The sequence below is a fragment of the Rhinoraja longicauda genome, chromosome 25 (genome assembly GCF_053455715.1).
Source record: "Rhinoraja longicauda isolate Sanriku21f chromosome 25, sRhiLon1.1, whole genome shotgun sequence".
NCBI lineage: Eukaryota > Metazoa > Chordata > Chondrichthyes > Rajiformes > Arhynchobatidae > Rhinoraja > Rhinoraja longicauda.
This window is the reverse complement of record NC_135977.1, coordinates 7,183,334-7,208,788: the sequence shown is the minus strand read 5'-3', so window position 1 is coordinate 7,208,788 and position 25,455 is coordinate 7,183,334. Positions and strand designations below refer to the sequence as shown.

The window sequence follows — 25,455 nt, the reverse complement described above, 5'->3', positions numbered from 1 at the left end:
TTTCAGCCGGCAGCTGAGTTCTGCTGAGCTGAAATATAGCGCCTTTGACCGAGAGCTTCTGGCCCTCTATTTAGCTGTTCGTCACTTCAGGTATTTCCTTGAAGGCCGCCCGTTTGTGGCCTTTACGGACCATAAACCATTAACTTTTGCTTTTTCCAAATTGTCCGACCCATGGTCGGCCCGCCAGCAGTGGCACCTGACTGCCATCTCCGAGTTTACCACCGATGTCCGTCATGTCGCTGGTAAGCTTAATGCCATTGCTGACGCCCTGTCTCGGCCTGCTTTTTCCCCCATTTCAGCGGTGGACTGCGAGGTGGATCCCCAGGAGCTTGCGGAGGCACAGCTTCTGGCGGATACCGCCTCGGTATACCAGTCCACCACTTCGGGGTTGAAGTTGGCTCAGGTGTGATGTTTCCCTTCCCCGTCCCAGGCTGGTAGTGCCGCCCTCCCTTCAGCGCCGGGGGTTCGATACCATTCACGGGCTGGTGCACCCGTCCATCCGCTCCACCTCTGCCTTAGTAGCCGCTCAGTTTGTGTGGCATGGCCTGCGTAAACAGGTAGCTGTTTGGGCCCGTTCCTGCGTTCCCTGCCAGACCACTAAAGTCCAACGCCATGTCAAGCCCCCGGTACAGGAGGTCCCAGCGGTCCATTTTTTCCATATTCACGTGGATTTAGTAGGACCCTTGCCTTCCTCCCGGGGCTACACCCATCTGCTCACGGTGGTGGATCGGTTCACCCGGTGGCCAGAGGCGTTCCCATTGTCAGATACCTCTGCTGCCTCTTGTGCCAGGACCTTGGCCCTCCATTGGGTGGCACGTTTCGGGGTTCCGGCTGTAGAAACAAGGAACTGCAGATGCTGGTTAATATAGAAATGGACACAAAGTGCTGGAGTAACTCAGCAGATCAGGCAGCATTTTTAGAGATGTAGGTGACGTTTCGGGTAGAGATCCTTCTTCCAGGAAGGAGATCTTTCTTCTACTTATGCATGAATATTGAGATACAGGGACACTGTGTGTCTTTTTAAGCTTAGGTGTTGCATGTATTATGGACAGCGAATTGTACAGCTAAAGGAGGAATACACCGTGCAGGTTAAAATGTACAACCCCACAGAACCAAGAAAGATATGATGCGAAAAGACACAAAATGCTGGAGTAACTCAGCGTGTTAGGCAGCATCCCAGGAGAACGTGGATAGGAAATGTCACCTGTCCATATTTTCCAGGGATGCTGACAGACCCATTGAATTACTCCAGCATTGTGTGTCTTTTTTTCTAAACCTGCAACAGTTTCTTGTTTCCACATTCGAAGATATGATGAGGATTTAATAATCGGCAGGTTGCTTAGAGGTGAAACAGAAAGTAATTCATTGTTGGGTTCCCTCGTACTTGAAAGAATTTTACATTTGTGCGTGATCAAGGGCATGAATGCGAGTACCAATATTAACATACCTCACAATTTAAGCCAGTGAGTGGCAAAAAGCAAGGAGTAGAAAAATAAACACGTGAATCTTCCAGACCTCTCAGCAGTAGAAAATTCAGAAACAATTTTTTAAAAAATCGAAAGCAAATTATCTATTGTACACATGGAACTTAAGCCAGACAAGTGTGAGGTAATGCACCTTGTGAGGTCAAATTCTTGTCGGTCAAGAATTACTAGAGTTACTTCAGCATTTTGTGTCCAAATTCAGTATAAACCAGCGTCTGCAGTTCCTTCCTTCACAAGAGTTGGGACATGCCACACTTAAGAGTTTTGGTCACCACACTACGTAAAGGACACGGTTCCAATTCAGAGAATGCAGAAGAGATTCATCAGGATGATTCCTGGAATGCAGGTATTTCTTACAACAACAGATTGAATAGGCTGGAATTTAGGAGGCTGACAGGTGATTTTACAGAGCATTATAAAATTATGAAGGGAACAAGTAGAATGGTTAGTTTAATTTATTGTCACGTGTTCCAAAGTACAGTTTTGTTGTTTGGTTTCTCGTCAATAGAAATAAGATATTTAGAGATTGTAGGAGATATTGAGGAAAATTTTAATACCAAAACTTGCTTTAAGCAGAGAAAGGGAACGGTGCAATATCAACATGCATCTGCAATTAGGTTTCAGGGGTCATAATTCACAAATTAGTGTTAGCTATTCCTTCAAACACTCACACCTCGAGTTCAAGCATGACTGGCGTCTTGCGACAATGTTAAGGTAATTCAATACTGAACGACAAACATTTTGACCCATGATTCCAAATAAGCAATTCAGCACATGTCCCACTAAATGTTGTACCCTTTATCCTTCATCTGTGCACTGTGGACGGCTTGATTGTATTCATGCGTAGCCTTTCTTTGACTGGATAGTATGCAAACTAAAGCTTTGCACTGTACCTCGGTACATTTTAGACTGTAGACATACAGCATGGAAGCAGGCCCTTCGGCCCATCAAGTCTATATCGAACGGTGATCATCACATACACTAGGACTCTCCTACACACTCGGGACAATTTACAAAAGCCAATTAACCTACAACCCTGCACATCTTTGGAGTGTGGGAGGAAACAGGAATGGCCAGAGGCGTTCCCATTGTCAGATACCTCTGCTGCCTCTTGTGCCAGGACCTTGGCCCTCCATTGGGTGGCACGTTTCGGGGTTCCGGCTGTTATTACCACCGATAGGGGGCCACAGTTCACTTCGACCGTCTGGGCCACGCTAGCAGAGCTGTACGGTTCCTGGTTGCAACACACCACAGCGTACCACCCTCAGGCTAATGGGCTTGTGGAGAGGTTCCACCGACAACTCAAGGCGGCCCTCAGTGCGAGGCTGGAAGGCCCGGACTGGGTAGACCAACTTCCCTGGGTCCTTCTGGGCATCCGGACCGCTCCTAAGCAGGATCTCGGTGCTTCATCCGCGGAACTAGTATATGGCTCGCCACTTCGAGTACCCGGGGATTTGCTTCCGGACTCCTCCGGCCAGCTGCCTCCAGTTCAGTCAGTCTTAGCATCTCTCCGGGCACGCGTGGGTTCCCTGGCCCCGGTTCCGACTTCACGTCATGAGTGTCCCATGGTACATGAACCACCTGCCCTGCAGGACTGCGAGTTTGTATTTCTGCGTAAGGATGCCCATCGTTCCCCGTTGCAGAGGGTCTATGAAGGGCCGTTCTGGGTTTTGCGTAAGGGGACGGTCACCTTCACCTTAGACGTGGGCGGCAGGAGTGAGCTCGTCTCGGTGTCCAGGCTTAAACCTGCGCACTTGGTTCCAGACCGCCCGGTCCTGGTCGGCCAACCACCTCGGCGAGGTCGGCCTCCTGCAGTTCCGCTCAGTCCAGGACCCCCCGCTCCGGTAGTTCCACCAGGTCCGAATCCCCTGCTCCTGTGGTTCAGGCTGCCCCTCTCCTTACTCGTTCTGGTCGCGAAATCCGGCTCCCTACTAGGTTCCGTACCTCGGGTTCTGGGGGGGGGGTCATGTAGCGACCATAGAAAGTGGTCCTAGTTGTCGAACCCTCAGATTGGCCAGCAAGGTCACGTGTGGGTGCGACCGTAGGGATTGGTCCAGAGAGCGACACCGCTGATTGGACAGCGTGGTCATGTGCGCTTTTGGCGCCCAAAAAGAATCAGTTGGGAGACGTCTTCGAAGAGAACAGTTAGTTTTAATGGTTGTCTGTAATCTTGTTAAGAAAACTTTGTAATCGAATATTGCTGTCGCAATAAACTTCTTCAACAAAGAACAAGTTTCCAGACTCGCCATAACCTATTCATTTTCTCCAGAGATGCTGCCTGGCTGCTGTGTTACTCACACATTTTGTGTCTATCTTTATATTTCTATAGATGCTGCCTGACCCACTGAGTTACTCCATCACTTTGTGTCCTTTTGTGTAAAAACCTTGTTTCTGCATCCAGGCTTCAATGCAGGGTTGAGAAAGAGTGAAATAAAAACAGAAAATACTCCGTTAACAGATCATTGTCCTACCATAGTGTACGCACATAAGTTGGCTTTTTATTAGGCTTCAATAGACCCTGAACTTATATAAAAATGATTAAGATAGACTGAATTTCAGAAGGAAACTTCTCACCCCCATCTCTTTTAACCAGCTTTCTCTTCCCTACTTCTTCACTCCGAAGAGTCCCAACCCGAAATCCTGTATGTGTACTGTTGACGGCTTGATTGTAATCATGCAGAATCTTTTTGCTGACTGGATAGCATGCAACAAAAGGCTTTTCACTATACCTTGGAACTCGTGACAGTAATAAACAATGGGTGCTGTCTGTACGAGGTTTGGACGTTCTCCTTGTAACCGCATGGATTTTCTCCAGGTGCTCCGGTTTCCTCCCACGCCCCAAAGATGTACAGGTTTGTAGGTTAATTGGCTTCAGTAAAAATTGTAAATTGTCCCTAGTGTGTAGGATGGTGCTAGTGTATGGGTCAACGCGGATTCCTGGTCAGCGCACACTTGGTGGGCTGAAGGGCCTGCTCCACGCTGCATCTCTAACATTGCCACCCATGCAGAAATGAAACAGGGGTCATTACGGTTTCTTTATATTCAACGAGGAACAGGGAGATTTATTTGAAATTTCCTTACCTGACATAAGAATGTTGGTGATAATTGGAATTTTGAAGACCTTAAGAACTTCTTGGTCAGAATTCTTTGGAGAATCCTGCCAGAGGGAGCTGCGTCATAGAACGTTACTGTGAAAAAAGGGCCCTGCAGTCCAATGAGTCAGCTCCGATAATACTGCCCATTTACACTGATCAGATAGTTCCACTGCCTTGCCTAATTCTAGTATATAGTTAGGCAAAGCCCAGGAACTATTCAAATTCAGGCAATGAACTGTACATGGAGTGAAGCACAACGAGCACAACAGTGGACATGTAGTCAAAGGAGCTGATGTGTTGTAGAAACAAGGAACTGCAGATGCTGGTTAATATAGAAATGGACACAAAGTGCTGGAGTAACTCAGCAGATCAGGCAGCAATTTTAGAGATGTAGGTGACATTTCGGGTAGAGATCCTTCTTCCAGGAAGGAGATCTTTCTTCTACTTATGCATGAATATTGAGATACAGGGACACTGTGTGTCTTTTTAAGCTTAGGTGTTGCATGTATTATGGACAGCGAATTGTACAGCTAAAGGAGGAATACACCGTGCAGGTTAAAATGTACAACCCCACAGAACCAAGAAAGATATGATGCGAAAAGACACAAAATGCTGGAGTAACTCAGCGTGTTAGGCAGCATCCCAGGAGAACGTGGATAGGAAATGTCACCTGTCCATATTTTCCAGGGATGCTGACAGACCCATTGAATTACTCCAGCATTGTGTGTCTTTTTTTCTAAACCTGCACCAGTTTCTTGTTTCCACATTCGAAGATATGATGAGGATTTAATAATCGGCAGGTTGCTTAGAGGTGAAACAGAAAGTAATTCATTGTTGGGTTCCCTCGTACTTGGAAGAATTTTACATTTGTGCGTGATCAAGGGCATGAATGCGAGTACCAATATTAACATACCTCACAATTTAAGCCAGTGAGTGGCAAAAAGCAAGGAGTAGAAAAATAAACACGTGAATCTTCCAGACCTCTCAGCAGTAGAAAATTCAGAAACAATTTTTTAAAAAATCGAAAGCAAATTATCTATTGTACACATGGAACTTAAGCCAGACAAGTGTGAGGTAATGCACCTTGTGAGGTCAAATTCTTGTCGGTCAAGAATTACTAGAGTTACTTCAGCATTTTGTGTCCAAATTCAGTATAAACCAGCGTCTGCAGTTCCTTCCTTCACAAGAGTTGGGACATGCCACACTTAAGAGTTTTGGTCACCACACTACGTAAAGGACACGGTTCCAATTCAGAGAATGCAGAAGAGATTCATCAGGATGATTCCTGGAATGCAGGTATTTCTTACAACAACAGATTGAATAGGCTGGAATTTAGGAGGCTGACAGGTGATTTTACAGAGCATTATAAAATTATGAAGGGAACAAATAGAATGGTTAGTTTAATTTATTGTCACGTGTTCCAAAGTACAGTTTTGTTGTTTGGTTTCTCGTCAATAGAAATAAGATATTTAGAGATTGTAGGAGATATTGAGGAAAATTTTAATACCAAAACTTGCTTTAAGCAGAGAAAGGGAACGGTGCAATATCAACATGCATCTGCAATTAGGTTTCAGGGGTCATAATTCACAAATTAGTGTTAGCTATTCCTTCAAACACTCACACCTCGAGTTCAAGCATGACTGGCGTCTTGCGACAATGTTAAGGTAATTCAATACTGAACGACAAACATTTTGACCCATGATTCCAAATAAGCAATTCAGCACATGTCCCACTAAATGTTGTACCCTTTATCCTTCATCTGTGCACTGTGGACGGCTTGATTGTATTCATGCGTAGCCTTTCTTTGACTGGATAGTATGCAAACTAAAGCTTTGCACTGTACCTCGGTACATTTTAGACTGTAGACATACAGCATGGAAGCAGGCCCTTCGGCCCATCAAGTGTATATCGAACGGTGATCATCACATACACTAGGACTCTCCTACACACTCGAGACAATTTACAAAAGCCAATTAACCTACAACCCTGCACATCTTTGGAGTGTGGGAGGAAACAGGAGTACCCGGAGAAAACCCACGCAGGCCTCGGGAAGAACGTACAAACTCCGTACAGATAGCACCCGTAGTCCGTATCGAACCCGGGTCTCTGGCGCTGTAAGGTTGCAACTCTACCGCTACGCCATTGTGCCACCCTAAAAGAGGTGATTGTTCAATTCCTGGAGATTGTTCCCTCTCATAATAATACTACTTCCGCCCGATTGTTCATACTCTTTACCCCACCGATTGGCAGTCTGCCTCAGAAATCTGGAAGCGAAAATGAAATGCCAAATACCAGGATCGAGGTGACTGTAAAAAACTAGAATAGCTAATAAAAAAGTATATCCTGTTAAAAGTAGGCGACATCAGAAAAGGAAATTCCTTATCAACAGTTTAACTATAAAAATAGATCTATGGACCAGCTATTATATAAACAGACTGTAGAGTATTTGCAAATTTTATATATTTTTTTCCAGCATTAACACACGTGATCTGCCTCGAGACATTTTATTTGATTACACTTATTCACCTATCAGGACAACTTTGCCTGAGGCTGATGTCCATGAATACTTTGGCAGACATCTGACATTTGCAAATTTCAGATAATAATTACCTGGGATGTTCTCAGAAATTCAAAACAACCCCATCAGTACACTGGGCAGCAAAGTTCTTTAAATAATACATTTAAACCAACAAACAAAGTTAACAAACGAACGAATGATTAAAACCATCACCCTTTTTTAAAACAGTAAATGGAAAATAGATTACTTTCAAATTATACTGTGAGTTATTACACTGAAATTTTATAAAGACGTTTGCTAAGTCTTACAATTGGTTGAGTGTTAGAGGCAGCGGTGGTGGATGATCAGCAGATTTAACACCATTAAAAAAAACTCCACCTCCTGTTAAATTACAATCATGGCAAAAGAAATAAATATAATTTGTGAAAGGAAATAGCAAGAGTTCCAAAATTAATTGTTTTCAAAGGAAGAACACAAATTTAATGGGAGATTTTACTCATTGCTGATGTATATTTTCCTTTGGAGTGATTCACAAAAGATACCGAGATGACTAAAATTCTCCATTCTCCTCATGGATCCAAATATTTCTCTACATAAGAGTTTGGTCAAAGATCACATTTCCAGAAGATGGACCTGGAATATAAAGAAACATCAGAAAAACCCATGAATGTCAAGACAATTTCATCCTCATTTCTAAACAAAGCAGCCTGCAAACTGGACCGTGGTGCATTAAGCTGTGTGCTGGGTTGATGGGGATCAGATCTGGCATCACTTCCATCTGCTTATCTAAAAGCCTTTTAAACGCCACTATCGTATCTGCCCCACCACCTCCCTTGGCAATGCATTCCAGGCCCCCCACCACTCTCCGTGTAAAGAAACCTGCCCCCACACATCTATCTCCATTAAACTTTCCCCCTCTCACCTTATAGTTATGTCCTCAAGTGTTGGACTTTTCAACCCTGGGAAAAAGGTTTTGCCTGTCCACCTTATTCATGCCTCTCATAATTTAACATATTTCTATCAAGTCTCCCCTCAACCTCTGACATTCCAGAGAAAACAATCCAAGTCTATCCAACCTCTACCTGTAGTGGAAACCCTCTAACCCAGGCAGCATTCTGGTACACCTGCTCTGCACCCTCAGGACTTCACAGAACCTCCTCCTCTGCTTTCTTGCCGTTGGATACCAAATGGCCCAGGGTAACAGCCATTTTCCTCACACTTCAAGTTCCTCTCCAGTTTTGAGATGTTTTTGATCCTTCCCCAGGCAGGAAGGAATACCTTTTTATATACTTTTATCAAGTCTTCCCTCAACCTTCAACATTCCAGAGAAAACAATCCCATTCCTTCTCTCCAGCCTGTCCCGATTAGTTACTCCAACATTTTGTGTTTATCTTCAGTTTAAACCAGCATCTACAGTTCCTTCACAGACCCAATCCTTTTCTCCAGAGATGCTGCTAGTCCTGCTGAGTTACTCCAGCATTTTGTGTCTATTTCTAAGTATCCAACAGCTCTCTGTAGCTTAAACCTTCTAATCCAAGCAGCATTCTGGTAAACCTCCTCTGCACCCTCTCCAAAGCCTCCAAATCCACCCTGTAATGCGGCGACCAGAACTGCACGCAATACTCCAAATTTGGCCTAATCAAAGTCCAATAGAGCTGCACAATGTCCTGTAGAACTGCTAAAGTTAGTGCAAATGATGTCAAATTGTGCTATGGATATTATTTGATCCACATGCCCACCAGTTTTTTTGGCTATTGTCATCAAAAACCCAGACCAAATATCCAGAAGCCTGGTCAATGCAATAGAGATTTTAACACAATTAAGTCACATAGTACATTGTGTGCCACATGATAAGCTTCGAGGCTGTGGACTTACACTGCAGTACACAGCAGGGGAAAGAGATGCTGCTACCTTCAGCATCGTGCTGGAGGCACACGAGGACCGCAGATTTGTTGTTGGAAGACTATTTGTGTCATTTTACTACAGGTCCATCACCGATTTTCTGGCAAATGGTGGTTTGGCACCTCCTTTAATCCAGACAAAATTACGAGAGCACACTTGAAATCCGCCCCAGGCCCCCCCCCCCCAAAAAAATGTGGCCGGGTGAGGTGGACGATCCCAATCTCAACAGGACTTCTGCAGCCGATCGGCCGGTTGGAATTTGCCCCCCTGCAGCTGGGGCTCTGGATCTCCAGTCAGGCCAGAGCCAGCAGATCCGTTCCCATAGCCGACTTCCGCAGCCGACTTTGCGAGCCGGTATCTTGGCTTGGCTTCCTAGGTCGACCATTCCAGTACCGTTGGACTCCTCTCGGAGGACGTGACCTCTGTTGATCCGGCAAAACGGATAAGCCAGAAAGGCTTTGGAACCAAGGGTATTGGGAAATCATTGGTGGACCTGGGCTAATTTCTTTAAAAGTCATAATGATGCAGAATAATTGGTACAAATAAGGGCACAGGTGTATTAGAAATTTAAAATAATCACAATATTATACAAAATTATGATCTTAAACAAAAAACCTCTAAAGCCCTAAACATATCAACGGGAGTAAGGATGCTGCAGTTATTTGCTTCATACTTTATCGGTAAAATAATTGTTTCCCTTACTGAACCATTTACCTGACATTCAGCAATCCTGCTTCAATGCAAAAAAGCTCAGTTCCCCTCCCACAAATTAAGGCACTGATGATGCATGTTTTCCAAAAGGAAGCTGTAGAACTATTAATATATTGTTTATTACCCAAAGAGTCAACTTATCGTGAATGAGCCTGGTTACCTTGTGTAAGTTTATCGCTTTGTGCCTCAGTTTCCTTCTCAGCCCGGCTGCCACAGATACACAGAAAATAATGAGAGCCAGAAGAATTAGAACATAACTTGTATTCAGTAAATGCTGGCTGCAGAGAATCCGATCTTCCTACAGGTGAGAAATAAACAAGTAAATTATGTGTGACTCAATGAGTTAATCACTTTCGGCTGAAGAAAGGTATCCTCTTGCTTAACATGAGACAAGAAAACTGCAGATTCCGAAGCCAATTAACCTACAAACCTGTACCTCATTGGAATGTGGGAGGAAACTGGAGCACCTGGGTAAAACCAACACTATCACAGGTAGAATGTATAAACTCCGTACAGACAGCACCGGTAGCCAGGATCGAACCGGGGTCTCTGGCGCTGTAAGGCAGCAACTCTACTGCTGCACCACCATACCGCCCTAAACACAGTAGATTAAATATTTGTTGTTTTCTTTGCAAAACGATACAATTAAACAAATAACGAATACTAAAGTAAGGTGTTTTTATTAAAATCGTACCTCTGACAACAGAATAGTGAACTTGGGCTCAGGCTTGTACTGTGCTGTGTAGCACTCAGCAGAAGTGTGACCTTTTGAAAATGCCTTCTCTGACTTCTCTGCGAATGTGGCCTCGTACAGAGACACATCAGTAAGATTCTCCAGGTTACAGGAAGGAAAGTACCTAAAAGAAACAAAAAAGGAAACGTCGTTAACGTCTCCAGTAACCGTAGTGCTCTAAAGGGCACTTTTACCCAGGATAGTGGATTCAAAAGCTAGAAGCATAGGTTTGGGTAGATTTTGCTATTCAGGTGGATTTTACAAACAATTCAGTATTTACCACAAAGATTGGCATTTATGCACAGATATGCTTAATTAATTTAATTAGAAATTCCCTACAATTGGATTTGAATTCATATATCTGGGTCTGTGGTCCAGAAACTTAGATTTAGCGTAGTTTGTTGTATGTGTACCAGGGTGCAGTGAAAAGCTTTTCTGCGTGCTGAGCAGTCCGAGACTATACATGATTACAATCGAGCCATCCACAGTGTACAGATACAGGATAAAGCGAATGTCATTTAATGCAAGATAAAGTTCAGTAAAGTCCGATTAAAGATAATCGGACTGAGGGTCTCCAGTGAAGTAGATAGTAGCGCTCCGTCCCGCTCTCTAGTTATTGATAGGATGGTTCAGTTGCCTTATAACAACTGGGATGAAACTGTTCCTGAAATACAGCTAATGGACCTGTAACCAAGCTAATTAAGCTTCAGATTAAATACAAAATATAGGTGGTTTTGGATGTTGTTGAGGAATTGCTACCACTCAAGGTGGGTACCCTCAAATTGAGCAACTTCAGGCGACAAGATAAAATTCAGTGAAATTATGGCGAGGGAAAACTGGAAACTGCGAGCTTTAGTCAAATCCATGGGTCATCAGGTTCATCACAGTTTTTTTTGGGAACACTACCAATAACAGCTGCACTGAAAACAGAATATCCTAAACTGAACAAACTGGTTATCATTGAAATATGGGTTATCCGAACCATATGATGGAAAGACAAGAGAAAAGCAGCAGAGAGGTGGAGTGGGGTGTCGCTGTGCCACAGCGGCAGAATTGCTGCCTTACAGCGCCAGAGATCCGGGTTCGAACCTGACTACGGGTGCTGTCTGTATGGAGTTTGTACTTTCTCCCCGTGACCGCTTGGGCTTTCCCCGGGTGCTCCGATCTCCTCCCAAGACGTACTCCAAAGACGTACAGGTCTGTAAATTATTTGGCTTCAGTAAAAATTATAAATTGTCCCTAGTGTGTAGGATAGTGCTAGTGTACGGGGATCGCTGGTGGGCGTGGACTCTCGGTGGGTCGAATGACCTGTTTCCGCGCTGCATCTCTAAACTAAACTAAACTAAAAGGTCACATTTAAATTCTACTGATGAATATTAAACAAGATCAAGAGAAGATCTTGAAGTTGTGGGTCAGTAATTTTATAGTTTTAAAACACAAAGGGGAATGTAAATGGCAGAAAAATCAAGGTCACCCTCACAATTTCTTAAATTGTTACAGCGCAGGTTTTTTGAAATCTCTGACTAAGTTCAAGATCTTCCATTCGATGGGGATACCATCTGCTCTCAAGCCCTTGTCTTTTGCCTTGCTTATGTTCTTTGTACATATCAGAGCAGCACACTTTCCATATTTTATCATTATTATCTCACCACGACCAGGTAACTCCCTCAAATTGATCTTATTAATTCTTTCCCACCGAATCCTCCCTTAAGTGTGTATGAAAATGGGAATCAAAAATTGGTTTTCTGACAGATGGGAATCAAAAATTGGTCCCATCTTTAAAGTAAAACAATGGCTTGGTGTTTCTTAAGGTCTTTATTCCTCCCTTACACCCCCTTCGTTTCTGGTCATGATACATTATCCTGGTCAGATTTAGCAGTCAATCGGTATTAGTTCAATAAATTACAAAGAAAATATCAGCAAAGAGAAACAATCTTCAAATTACTGGTGGCTAGGCCCTCATACTTTTACTCAACCCAATACAATAAACATGCTAAAAAAGACACAAAAGTGCTGGAATAACTCAACGGGTCTCCAGTCTGAAGGATCCCGACAAGAAATGTCAACTATTCACGTTCACTAGAGATGCCACCTGACCCGCTGAGTTACTCCAGCACTTAGTGTCTTTTTATGCAACCTGGCATTTGCAGTTCCTTATTTCTATGTTTTAACAAACATCCTTCGCAATTGATTTTTCACAGACCTTGCTTGGGGCAGGACATGTGCCGCTCCAGTCAATGTGATGCAGGTAAGGGAACTCGTGGTAATTGTGAAATTTTCTCGTGAAAGGTAATGTACAGGTATCCATGGTGACATGAGCATGACGTTAATCGGCTCCTTTGAATCTGAAACACAAAGGCGATGCCAGCAATTGTTTAAAGTAACACCACGGAAGAACCATGTGGAATCTCCGCACTATTTTCACAGAGGTAAGTAAAGAAAAGTAAGTGACAGAAAAAAAGACACACTCTAGTGCTATTAAAATTAAACATTATGTTATAAAAGGACACAAAGTGCCAGAGTAACTCCACAGGTCAGGCAGCATCTCTGCAGAACATGGAGAGGCGAAGATTTCGGGTCAGGAACCAGAAACTTCACCTATCTGTATTCTCTAAAAATGCTGCCTGACCTGCTGAGTTACTCCAGTACATTGTGCCGTTTTGTGTAAACCAGCATCTGCAATTCCTTGTTTCGACTATGTCACTTTAGTCTTTTCCCCTTTTTAAAGTGGTCTGAAAAATATGCCCTCAATCTGCATAATTGCCACTGATTCAGATACAAAAGCCAAAACTGTCTCTCTAAAAAACAAAAAAAACTGTCAATTTTATAGATCATATTTAGACTTTAGAGATACAGGACGGAAACAGGCCCTTCAGCCCACCGGGTACACGCCGACCAGCGTACATTAGCATTATCCTACACACAAGGGACAATTTACAATTTATAGAGGCCAATTAACCTGCAAACCTGCACGTTTTTGGAATGTGCGAGGAAACTGTAGCACCCGGGGAAAACCCACCCGGTTACAATGAGAGTGTACAAACAGTACACGTAGTCAGGATCGCACCTGGGTCTCCGGTGCTGTAAGGCAGCAACTCTACTGCTGCACCGCCCTTTTTTTCTACATCTGTATTTACATTAAAAAAGTGTTGTAGTAACTCAGCAGGCAACTGTGGAAGACATGGATAACTGATTTTTTGGGTCGGGATCCTTCTTCAGACTAACTGTAGTAGGGGGGAGAAAACCTACAAGAGGTGGGGACGGGACAAAGCCTGGCAAGTATATAAGAAAATAACTGCGGATGCTGGTACAAATCGAAGGTATTTATTCACAAAATGCTGGAGTAACTCAGCAGGTCAGGCAGCATCTCGGGAGAGAAGGAATGGGTGACGTTTCGGGTCGAGACCCTTCTTCAGACTGATGTCAGGGGGGCGGGACAAAGGAAGGATATAGATGGAAACAGGAAGATAGAGGGAGATCTGGGAAGGAGGAGGGGAAGGGAGGGACAGAGGAACCATCTAAAGTTGGAGAAGTCGATGTTCATACCACTGGGCTGCAAACTGCCCAGGCGAAATATGAGGTGCTGTTCCTCCAATTTCCGGTGGGCCTCACTATGGCACTGGAGGAGGCCCATGACAGAAAGGTCAGACTGGGAATGGGAGGGGGAGTTGAAGTGCTCGGCCACCGGGAGATCAGTTTGGTCAATGCGGACCGAGCACAGGCAAGTATATAGTTACATTGTGTCTTTAAATATTACAAAACAGAGACTTACAACAAAGACATATTAAAGTGGATACTAAAGCAAAGCAGTAACTCTTATGAGGTTACAGAAAACTATATCAAAGAAAGGAGTCCTTGATATAATAGATAGGTCAATAGGTCATTTTTTTATAATCTTCATTGCAACCTGTAATTTTCCATATGTCAAAACTATTACAGAGAATAGTTTAATGAACAAGCATCCATAGTTATTAGTTCTGAGGGATCACTACGGTATACTTTTGCTTACCTCCTAGTCCCAGCAGATTTCCAGCCACCACAGCCTGAAGATGAGTTGTGTTGTCATACAATCTTTTTAATGGTTTCCTTAAGTCAAACCTTATGGGCACCAGCAGAGAGATGCTGACTGGTACACCTGGTGTAGAAACAGGGGTGGAAGGCTGCCCTATTGTGGTATGAACTAATGGTTCTGGGTCTGGTCGCCTCCTTACCGAACCATGTCCAACGAGAGCAGGTAGACCTTCTGAGCTTTCATTTTTAAATGGACAGAATTTCAGTTTACTGAGAGACTGAAGGACTGTATTCCAGACCTAAATCAAAATAGAGACATATTTTAGCACTCCAAATAAATTGGATGGCTTCCCAGTAGCATCAATCTCAGTTAATCCCCCCCCCCACACTTCAGAAGATATTCAGTTGAGGTCGGAATAACATTTGGGGCAGCACGGTGGCGCAGCTGTAGAGTTGCTCCCTTACAATGCCAGAGACCCGGGTTCGATCCCGATTATGGGTGCTGTCTGCATAGTGTTTATACGTTCTCCCTGTGACCACGTGGGTTTTCTCTGGGTGTTCAGGTTTCCTCCCACATCCCCAAGATGTGCGGGTTTGTAGGTTGATTGGATTCCATAATTGTCCCTAGTGTGCAGGATGTGAAACTGGGATAATGGGTGAACGTTGGTTGACGCAGACTCGGTGGCTGGTAGGACCTGTTTCCTTGCTGTATCACTAAACTAAACCAAACAATTTCACAGCCATCAGGAGCTAACCAGTAATAGATCTGCATAAAAACCTGAGAGTTTAGACAACTGTTGTCTCTTTTTTAATGGATGAAGTTGAATCTTTTCACCGAATGTCAGACATACAGGGGTGTCAAAAGGCAGCACTGAGGTTATGATCAAGCACATGAGTTCTGGTTGGATTCCTCCCATTGCCATCTACAACATGTCTGGGTTTTATCACTGAGTTAAACTTAGACCAGCTGGTTGAGGTAGAGTAATTGGTTTTGAAGTACAAGTTAGTTCTCATCACTGTCCAGAAATCATTGCACATTTAACTGTGCATTGGTGGCCTTAGCAGAGATGCCCTTAAATGAACAGATTATGAACTATTACAGCTTGATATTGGTATATTATTGTAACGGTGTGTTGAGATTCAATGAAAAGCTTTGTATGCGTGCTGTCCAGTCAAATTATACTGCACACAAATGCCATCAAGTCATACACAATACAATGGGAAATGCAAAAAGAAAAATGCCATAGTGTAGAATATAGCGTTCCAGCGTGACAGCTACAGAGAAAGTGCAGTAAAAAAAGTGTACGGGTCACAACGAGGTAAGAGGGGATATCGGGACTGCACCCTTATCTTATGAGAGGACCATTCAGTAGTCTGACACAGCAGGGAAGAAGCTGTTCCTGAATCTGGTGGCATATGCTTTCAAGCATTTGTACCTCTGCCTAACGGGTGTCATCTTGGATCATACGTGAAGTATGGTGACCAAGGTTGGACCCTTTGTAATTTTACTGCTTTGAAACAATACATGATGGGTTGTGGTTTCTTCGGGACTCTTGATTAGCAAAGCTTCCTATCCTTTTCAAAAGCCGTTGGCTATTTGTATTTCAACTGCTGCATTTTCAATCCATTTGCATCTTGTAAGGAAAGGGTTAGGTTGCAACATGTTGAGTAGTGATTTCTTGGAGGAAAGGGTCAAAGGGATAGTATGGGAACTAGAGGGCAACTAGAGAATGGCTGCAGAGTTACAGTGGATCCTAGCCAATGGGAGGATTGGGAGCATTCAGGAGTAACCTTGAGTGAACATTCTGTAGCAACCTTGTGTGATTACATTTCGCAGACAGATGTGCTTTGATGTATTTTATTATGAATTGTTAACTGTGAAATGTTGCTCATAAGTAGAGGGTGTAATACAGCCTAGGGGATGCTCAGTGGTGTGGACTTCACCCTCAGACGAGGTTGTGATCAGTGCCGAGGGAAAATTGAGCTGTGGTCTGAGCCACCTGTCATTGACTGCCACCCACCAGGCATTGTTAAGTATAGATGCTTCAGTCTTACAGTCATATAGCATGGAAACAGGCCCTTTGGCCCAACTTGCCCACACCGACCAACATCTAAACTAGTCCCACCTGCCTGCATTTGGCTCATATCCCTGTAAACCTACCCTATCCATGTACCTGCCTCAACTACCTCCTCCAGCAGCTCGTTCCATACACTCACCACCCTCTGTGTAAAAAGATTACCCCTCAAGTTCCCATTAAATCTTTTCAACACTTCGTCTAAAAGGTGATATATTTGAAATGCCAAAGATTACTCAAGGCTTTAACAAGTGGCTTTCCGAAAGAGGTTTCACCGGCTAAGTGGAAGGCTGACAAATGCAGCAAGGCCATTCCCATCACAATTGAAATGAGTTAATTCAGCATTGATTGTTTTGGTGTTTCATCAAGGGAACTAAAGGAGGAAACAATTGTGGTAATGTCTGATACATTCAGGATCTTGGTAACAAATATCAGTTCTTTAATTATAATACAAAGCTCCCCAAATATCTCATGCAGCTGCATAAATGCAAAGGGAATCTGATTTAAGAACTCTACACTTTAACCCTTATATTTTCATGTGCAGCAAAAGCAGTGGAGAGTGGGTGGGGGGGGGGGGGGGGGGCGGGCGGGCGGGGGAAGGACATATTAGACACAAGATTCCTATTGCCAATATGGTATAACAAAAAATGTGTGCATTTCCCATTGACTGAGTTTAGTTAATTTTGAGATTCAGCATGGAAACAGGCCCTTTGGCACACTGAGTCCATGCCAACCAGTGATCACCCTCTACATTAGGGCTATCCTACACACTAGGGACAATTTACAATTTTTACCTAAGCCAATTGTCCTACATTCCTCCCATTTCTTTGGAGTGTGGGAGGAACCTGGAGCACCTGGGGAAAACCCACGTGATCGCGGGGAGAACGCACAAACTCCATACAGATAGCACCCGTAGTCAGGATCGAACCCGGGTCTTCAGCGCTGTAAGGCTACAACTCTACCTGTCAGGCTGCAACTCTACTGTGTTTGCTTATTGCTTTTTGCCAGCTTACCTGAGGCACATCAGGGTTTGAGATTTCATGTGACCGGATGTAGATCCCCAGGCTGAAGAATGCGACACCCAGTGAGCTAACGCACAATATAAACACAACCAGTTGGGGCTGGTGGATAACAAAATACTTCACGTTCTCCAACGCATGTCGTGTTAACATGGCAGCAGCTAATGAAGCTAAATTCAAAAATATATACACATTAGTAATTATTAAAGACATCTTTACATACAGCTCAAAACTGAAATGTGATTCTTATAGAGGTGCATAAAATCATGAGGGGAATAGAAAGGGTAAATGTCCAGAGTCTTTTTACCCAGGATAAAGGAATCAAGAACCAGAGGACATATGTTTCAGGTGAAAGGGGAAAGATTTTATAGGAATAATAGGGGTAACTTTTTCACTCAGAGGTTTGTGGGCACAAGGCACATCTAATCAGACCGACTTCACCACAACCCATAAAACCATTGAATGGCATTTGACGTGGTCTTTTGCAGATATGAAAATCCTGTCTGCGGCCCTCTTACAAAAACAGCAATCGGTTCACCTCAAAACCACATATCACCGAGATAGCACTGGAGTGCAAATTTTAGATTTTTCTATAATTTTGCATAATCTAATAAAATAAAATAAGGTCTGATGTCGCCCAGCGCCAGAGAATTGGGTTCGATCCTGACTGCGGGTGCTGTCTGAGTGGAAATTGTATATTCTCTCTGTGTTCATGTGGGTTTCCTCTGGAGGCTCTGGTTTCCTCCAATTACAAGGGTTTGATCCGGGTGCTCCGGTTTCGTCCCTCATCCCAAATTAAGATTGGTAGCTTAATTGGCCTCTGTAAATTGGCCCTAATGTTAGGGAGTGTGAAAATGGGATAACAGTGTGAATTAGTGAGAACTGGGGTAAATGGGTGACCGATGGTCGACGTGGACTTGGTGGGTCGAATGGCCTGTTTCCATGCTGTATCTCTAACAATTAACAACGTAATCTATGCCCTTTTATCGTCAAGACTGCTCCTTGGATTGCTTTACATTCAATCCAACGATGATGTCTAATATTCTTGTTGTATAACCTTGCTATCTTAATGATACTGATATTCCCAATTTATTTTCTTTTATCTCAGTTGCCTAACAGACTTCCGATTCTGCTCTTATTTATTGAGAAGTTAAGTCTTCTTTGAACATCATGATACATTCCTTGATATCATCAAGCTGACAAAGCACCAATTGTACTAAAAGATTCCACAAAAGCATTCATCAGTCTTTAAATAACATGTCAGCAGAATGCTAAACAAATGCACATGTTATGAACATCATAACTGAAATACCGTAACTAAATCATTCTAAAAAATTCAACACTTCCAATATTTTGAAATTAGGACATTTTAAAACATTACATTAACTTGTTTTTGTGTTGAAAATTTGAAAATTCACTCAGTAGTATACCTACTAGTTGTGGACTCAATGGGCTGAAGGGCCTGTTTCCATGCTGGATCGCTAAACTAAACTATACCATTAAAATTCAGATCTGTGAAACAGAGCTCAAGGGCTACATGATGTTTTACGAGTAAATGTCTTAAATAAATAACAAATGTAAGCTTTATCTCTGGATACTTTTGGTCCCCCTATGTGACGGTATGGTGTGGGACCAAGTTTTAATTGATCTAAGAAATTGGCCACTTGGCGAGGAGCACATTATATAAATAGATATTGTAATCTAGTAATGAATTCATGTTCATGTATAGCTGTGCAATCTCCTGATCAAACCACAAAATGTTGGAGAAGCTCAGTGGGTCAGGCAGCATCTGTGGAGGGAATGGACGGACAACGTTTCGGGTTGGGACCCATCTTCAGTATTAACTTTGTTTTCTATCCACTCAAGATTGCCGTAATGATTTTCTTGTGTCTCCATTACACCTCATGTTCTATGCACACAAGGAACTGTAGAGGAATGTGTAGGAAAAAAACTGCAGATGCTGGTTAAAATTGAAGGTAGACACAAAATGCTGGAGTAACTCAGCGGGTCAGGCAGCATCTCGGGAGGGAAGGAATGGATGACGTTTCAGGATGAGACCCTTCTTCAGTTTGAAGAAGGGACTCGACCTGAAACGTCACCCATTCCTTCTCTCCCGAGATGCTGCCTGACCCGCTGAGTTACTCCAGCATTTGGTGTCTACCAAGGAACTGTAGATGCTGGCTTACCAAAAAAGGTACAAAGTGCTGGAGTGACTCGGCGGGTGAGGCAGCATCTTCAGACTTGAGATATAGCATGGAAACAGGCCCTTCGACCCAAAGGGACCACCCCATCCAGCACACACCCCGTTCATCATCATATCATATCATCATATATATACAGCCGGAAACAGGCCTTTTCGGCCCTCCAAGTCCGTGCCGCCCAGCGATCCCCGTACATTAACACTATCCTACACCCACTAGGGACAATTTTTACATTTACCCAGCCAATTAACCTACATACCTGTACGTCTTTGGAGTGTGGGAGGAAACCGAAGATCTCGGAGAAAACCCACGCAGGTCACGGGGAGAACGTACAAACTCCTTACAGTGCAGCACCCGTAGTCAGGGTCGAACCTGAGTCTCCGGCGCTGCATTCGCTGTAAAGCAGCAACTCTACCGCTGCGCTACCGTGCCGTTCACTAGCACCATCCTACACACTTCAGAGACAGTTGCTTTCCAGTTATTATCAGTCCTACCAACAACGAGAGTGCAGTCCTGAGCTACTATCTACCGCATTGAAGACCCTTGGACTATCTTTAATCGGAATTTACTGAACTTTATCTTGCACTAAACGTTACTCCCTTCATCATGAATCTGTGTGCTGTGGACAGCTCGATAGTAATCATGTATAATCTTTCTGCTGACTCGTTAGCAAGCAACTAAAGCTTTTCATTGGACCTCGGTACACGTGACAATAAACTAAACAATAGCGACAATTTACAATTTTACTGAAGCCAATTAGCCTACAAACTACATCTTTGGAGTGTGGGAGGAAACCGGAGCACCTGGAGAAAACCTACACGGTCACAGAAAATACAAACTCCGTACAGACAACACTCAGGATCAAACCTGGGTCTCTGACACTGTAAGGCAGCAACTTAAACGCTATGCCATTGTGTTGCCCCTCTGGAGAACATGGATAGGTGAAGTTTCTAGTTGGGACCCTTTTTAAACTGCAGAAGGCTCCCAACCCCAAAACTTTGCCTATCTATATTCTTCAGAGATACTGCCTGATCCACTGAGTTACTTCAGCACTTTGCACCTTTTCCTGATCTATGTGTTTCCAGGTTTTGTCACAAGTTTGATCTTAAACATGTAACACTAATACTTCAAATGAGGTAATATGAAATAATAGATGCTACTACAAAGAAAAGCAACAAAGCAAAAAATAAACTTCTCGAGGAACTCTGCACATCAAGCACTATCTCTAAAGGCAAAAGGGGCAGTCCCTTTGTTCTTCAGCAGTTTATTTTTGAAGTTGAGAGGGATGTTAACTGAGAATATCTGCCATTTCAAGGCACCAGAAGCTTGAACAGATTAAGCTTTTTTCTTGTGATTGATTTGGCAAAGGGAATGTTACACCTATTCCAAAAGTGAATGTAATCCAAGACATTGGGGTATTTTTGTGGTGTTACTCAAAAATAGTCCTTGACCTGATCGGCATCATAACTGCCAACATGACCTGCACCTTAAGGTAACAAAAGATACAAACTGCAAAGTAACTCAGCGGGTGAGGCAGCATCTCTAGATAACACGGATAGGTGACGATTCGGGATCGGACCCTTCTTTAAGAGAATCTCTGTTCACCAGAGATGGAGAAGGCGGCGGAGAGCAGCATGGTGGCGCAGCGGTAGAGTTGCTGCCTTACAGCGCCAGAGACCTGGTTCGATCCCGACTACAGGTGCTGTCTGTACGATGTTTGTACGCTCTCCCGTGACCTCTTGGGTTTACTCTGAGGTCTTCGATTTCCTCCCACATTCCAAAGACGTACAGGTTAGTCGGTTAATCGGCTTGGTATAAATGTAAAATTACCCCTAGTGCGTGTAGGATAGTGTTAATGTTTTAGGGATCGATGTCCTTGCGGACTAGGTGGGCTGAAGGAAGGGCCTGTTCCGGGGCTGTATCTCTAAACTAAACTAAATGAAATGATACTGCCTGACCTGCTGAGTTACTCTAGCACTTTGTGACATTTTTTGTAAACCAGCATAGGCAGTTCCTTTGTTCTACACCTTGTTCTATAATACATATATTTGACGAATACTGTTTTGCATCCGAAGTAAATATGACATTTTGGAATGTAATATCCAGGTATGCTGTTTGCATAATGGTGGATGCAAATATTGAACATATTTGTGCTAGTTATTCCACAGTATGGATTACTCATGCAATCCAAAAGATAAAAAGATTAACTCACCAAGTGGTGGAAATGTCTATCAGTCCAATTCTTAAACCTAAACTAGAGCAACGAAGAGTAAAATCTGCTCCAAGTTGTATATTTTTTCCAGTTCTTTTCCGAATACTAACGCAAACACTGCCCATAGGTAATCGCAACTTTAAAAAAATAATTTTTGAATTTCAATCTAAAAAATAAACTAAATTCTGTAATTGAAGATTCGTAAGTGGACTGATTATCAAAAATTCATATTTCATTTAATTTTGTTTAGTTTAGGTTCAAGATACAGTGTGGAAACAGGATCTTTGGCCAACTGAGTCTGCGCCAACCAGCGATCACCTGTACACTAGTTCTATCCTACACACTAGGAACAATTGTCAGAGGCCAATTAACCTACAAACATTGCATCTCTTTCGAACGTGGGAGGAAACTGGGCGCCACTGTGCCGCCCTAGTGTATGGAATAAAATTATCAGTGTAGGAAAGAACTGCAGATGCTGATTTAAATCAAAGGTAGACACAAAAAGCTGGAGTAACTCAATGGGACAGGCAGCATCTCTGGAGAGAAAGAATGGGTGACGTTTCGGGTCGAGACCCTTCTTCAGACTGATAATTACCAGTGTACTTTACAAGAATGGGTAACACTGAGAACTGGGCTTGCATGGACACGCTGGTGAAATATCTGTCTACTTGCGGTTATTTTTGTACTGAGAAATTGCAGTTGAGAAATGGCATAAATCTCTTAAAAAATTGCAAAGAACAGTCCTAGAAATGAAAAATGTTAAACACGTACAACTGTAATGTCACAATAGATATACACAAAATGCTGGAGTAACTCAGCGGGTCACAAATTGGGATTTGTGAAGAACAGCAGGTGAGTTTATGCACAAAAACAGTAACATATACCCAGCGTCAACAGCAAGCCAATCACTGGGTCACACGTTAGGCAAGGCTTCCAAAGTCTGAAGCAAACTGCAAAGTACCAGCTGTGTTGTTACCAACTATAATCCACATGGGAGTAATGGGAAACCACAGTACAAAACTGTCGAAATATTTCAGGTCAAGTCTCACCGGAGCATCATATTTTTAAAATGTGTTTTTTAAAGAGATACAGTGCGGAAGCAGCCCCTCGGCGCCGACCAGCGATCCCCCGCACATTAACACTATCCTACACCCACTAGGGACGATTTTTAATTTACCAAGCCAGTTAACCTACAAACCTGTACGTCTTTGGAGTGTGGGAGGAAACCGAAGGTCTCGGAGAAAACCCATGCAGGTCACGGGGAGAACGTACAAACTCCATACAGACAGCACCCGTAGTCGGGACCGAACCCAGGTCTCCGGTGCTGCATTCGCTGTAAGGCAGCAACTCTATGTTGCGCCACCGTGACCGCCCTATATTTGAATACAGAGCAATAATAATTATTTTACAGTTTTTATTATTTTTGCAAGAATGATTCATGATCTATTTACCCCCCAAAATCTCCAACTGCTTATCATTACCTAATCACACATACTCCAGAGACACGAGTGTCGAGAAGAGCAAATCTTGCTTGTTTTGACTGCTGTTCTCATCTGGCACAAGGCTATGAGTCAGATGTCGTAATCTGAGCCTAGCATGGTAAGGGATTAGCCTCAGTGTGACGTCCGCCAGGTATTAGGAATTTAGCAAGGTTTGGACACACTATGGAAGGAAGAAAACTAGGGTGGTGGGAACAGCAGGGACTACATTAGACAAAGGGAATACATTAATAACGTTTAGTGCGAGATAAAGTCCAGTAAAGTCTGATTAAAGATAGTCCGAGGATCTCCAATGAGGTAGACAGTAGCTCAGGACTGCTCTCTAATTGTTGGTAGAATGGTTAGCCATAATTAAGGTCATAAGTGATAGGAATAGAATTAGGCCATTTGGCCCATCAAGTCTACTCCACCATTCAATCATGGCTGATCTACCTCGCCCTCCTAACCCCATTCTCCAGCCTTCTTCCCATAACCTCTGACGCCTGTACTAATCAAAAATCTATCTATCACAGCCTTCAAAATATACACTGAATTGGCCTCTGCAGCCTTCGATGGCAAATAATTCCACAGATTCACCACCCACTGACTAAAGAAATTCATCATCTCCTTCCTAAAAGAACGTCCTTTGATTTTGAGGCTATGACATCTAGCCCTAGACTCTCCCACTGGTGGTAACATCCTCTCCACATCCACTCTACCCAAAACTTTCACTATTCTGTACTTTTCAATGTGGTCTCCCCTCATTCTTTTAAACTCCAGCGAGTACAGGCCCAGTGCCGACAAAACGCTCATCAAGGGTTAACCTACTCAATCCTGGGATGATTCTTGTAAACCTCCTCTGGACCCTCTCCAGAGCCAGTACATCCTTCCAATGGTGCCCAAAATTGTTAAAGAGGGAGAGAAGGGCACAAGGAAACTCAATCATCCTAACACTGAAGATAAACACAAAATGCTGGAGTAACTCAGCAGGACAGGAGAGAAATGGGTGACGTTTTGGGTCAAAACCCTTCTTCAGACTGAGTCAGGGGAGAGTGAAACGAGACATGGAAGGTTACAAAAAACAAGTACGGTGTGAAAAGAACAGATACAAACTGATCCTAACACTATCCAAGGATAGTGTTTATCAGACTTTACTGGACTTTATCTCTCCTGAGGTGCTGCCTGACCTGCTGAGTTACTCCAGCATTTTGTGAATAAACACCTTCGATTTGTACCAGCATCTGCAGTTATTTTCTTACACTAACACTATCCAAAACTATCTGAAAGAACAGATCCAAACACTGACTTTTAAAAAAACAACCTCAAACTCCCGAGTACCACTTCGCACCTTCATCAAAGAAAACAAAATGCTGGGAAACTTGAAATAAAACAGAGAGTGTTGCAAACGGTCAAGCGGCCAGGCAACATAAAATAGGGTTAATATTGTGCGGGAAGGAACTGCAGACGTTGGTTTAAACCGAAGATAAGACACACAAAAAGCTGGAGTAACTAGTCTCAGCGAGCGGGACAGGCAGCATCTCATCTCTGGAGAAAAGGAATAGGTAACATTTAGGGTCGAGATCATTCTTCAGACTGAAGAAGGGCCTCGATCCGAAACGTCACCTATTCCTTCTCTCCGAAGATGGGAGTTGCTGCCTGTGTGGCTGTGCCGCTCCAGTTGTTTGTGTCTACTCTATCATCCTTCTTCAGACTTTCGGGTCTGGAAACTTCTGTCGGCCACGCAAGCAGTTCCCAAGGACGGTCGGAGGCCGCAGCGTTTCCCCAATAAAGTACCCAATATTTATCGACCCCCTCCTCCCCTCAAATTCGACGTTGCCGGGCCCATCCTCCATGTTGTCACTCACCTCCAACGCGGCGGCGGCGGCGCCGTCAACCTCCCCCCCCCCCCCGGGTCCTGCCCACCTCGACGGAAGTGGCCGCCGCCGGCGGAAATGGCGACGACTGTTCATGTCAACACACACGTCGCACTTGGTGCAACGGGGGGAGGTCAAAAGT

General features: G+C 43.6%; 1 protein-coding gene across 4 annotated transcripts; it reads right to left on the bottom strand.

Moving 5' to 3' along the window:
• Positions 1–7,357: 7,357 nt before the first annotated feature.
• On the bottom strand, positions 7,358–25,350 carry LOC144605659 (transmembrane protein 248-like). Of its 4 annotated transcripts, XM_078421132.1 has the most exons (8): positions 25,305–25,325; positions 23,443–23,623; positions 17,543–17,718; positions 14,453–14,753; positions 12,647–12,788; positions 10,405–10,567; positions 9,871–10,008; positions 7,358–7,730 (listed from the first exon to the last, which is right to left on the bottom strand). In XM_078421132.1, exons 3-8 carry the CDS (start codon positions 17,699–17,701, stop codon positions 7,710–7,712), a joined length of 924 nt encoding a protein of 307 aa, XP_078277258.1. In that variant the 5' UTR covers positions 17,702–17,718; positions 23,443–23,623; positions 25,305–25,325; the 3' UTR covers positions 7,358–7,709. The 4 variants fall into 4 exon arrangements, with proteins under 4 accessions (XP_078277258.1, XP_078277257.1, XP_078277259.1 ...); XM_078421131.1 differs by lacking the exon at positions 23,443–23,623 and having other exon boundaries at positions 25,305–25,350; XM_078421133.1 differs by lacking the exons at positions 23,443–23,623; positions 25,305–25,325 and adding an exon at positions 25,234–25,273.
• Between the last annotated feature and the right edge of the window lie 105 nt (positions 25,351–25,455).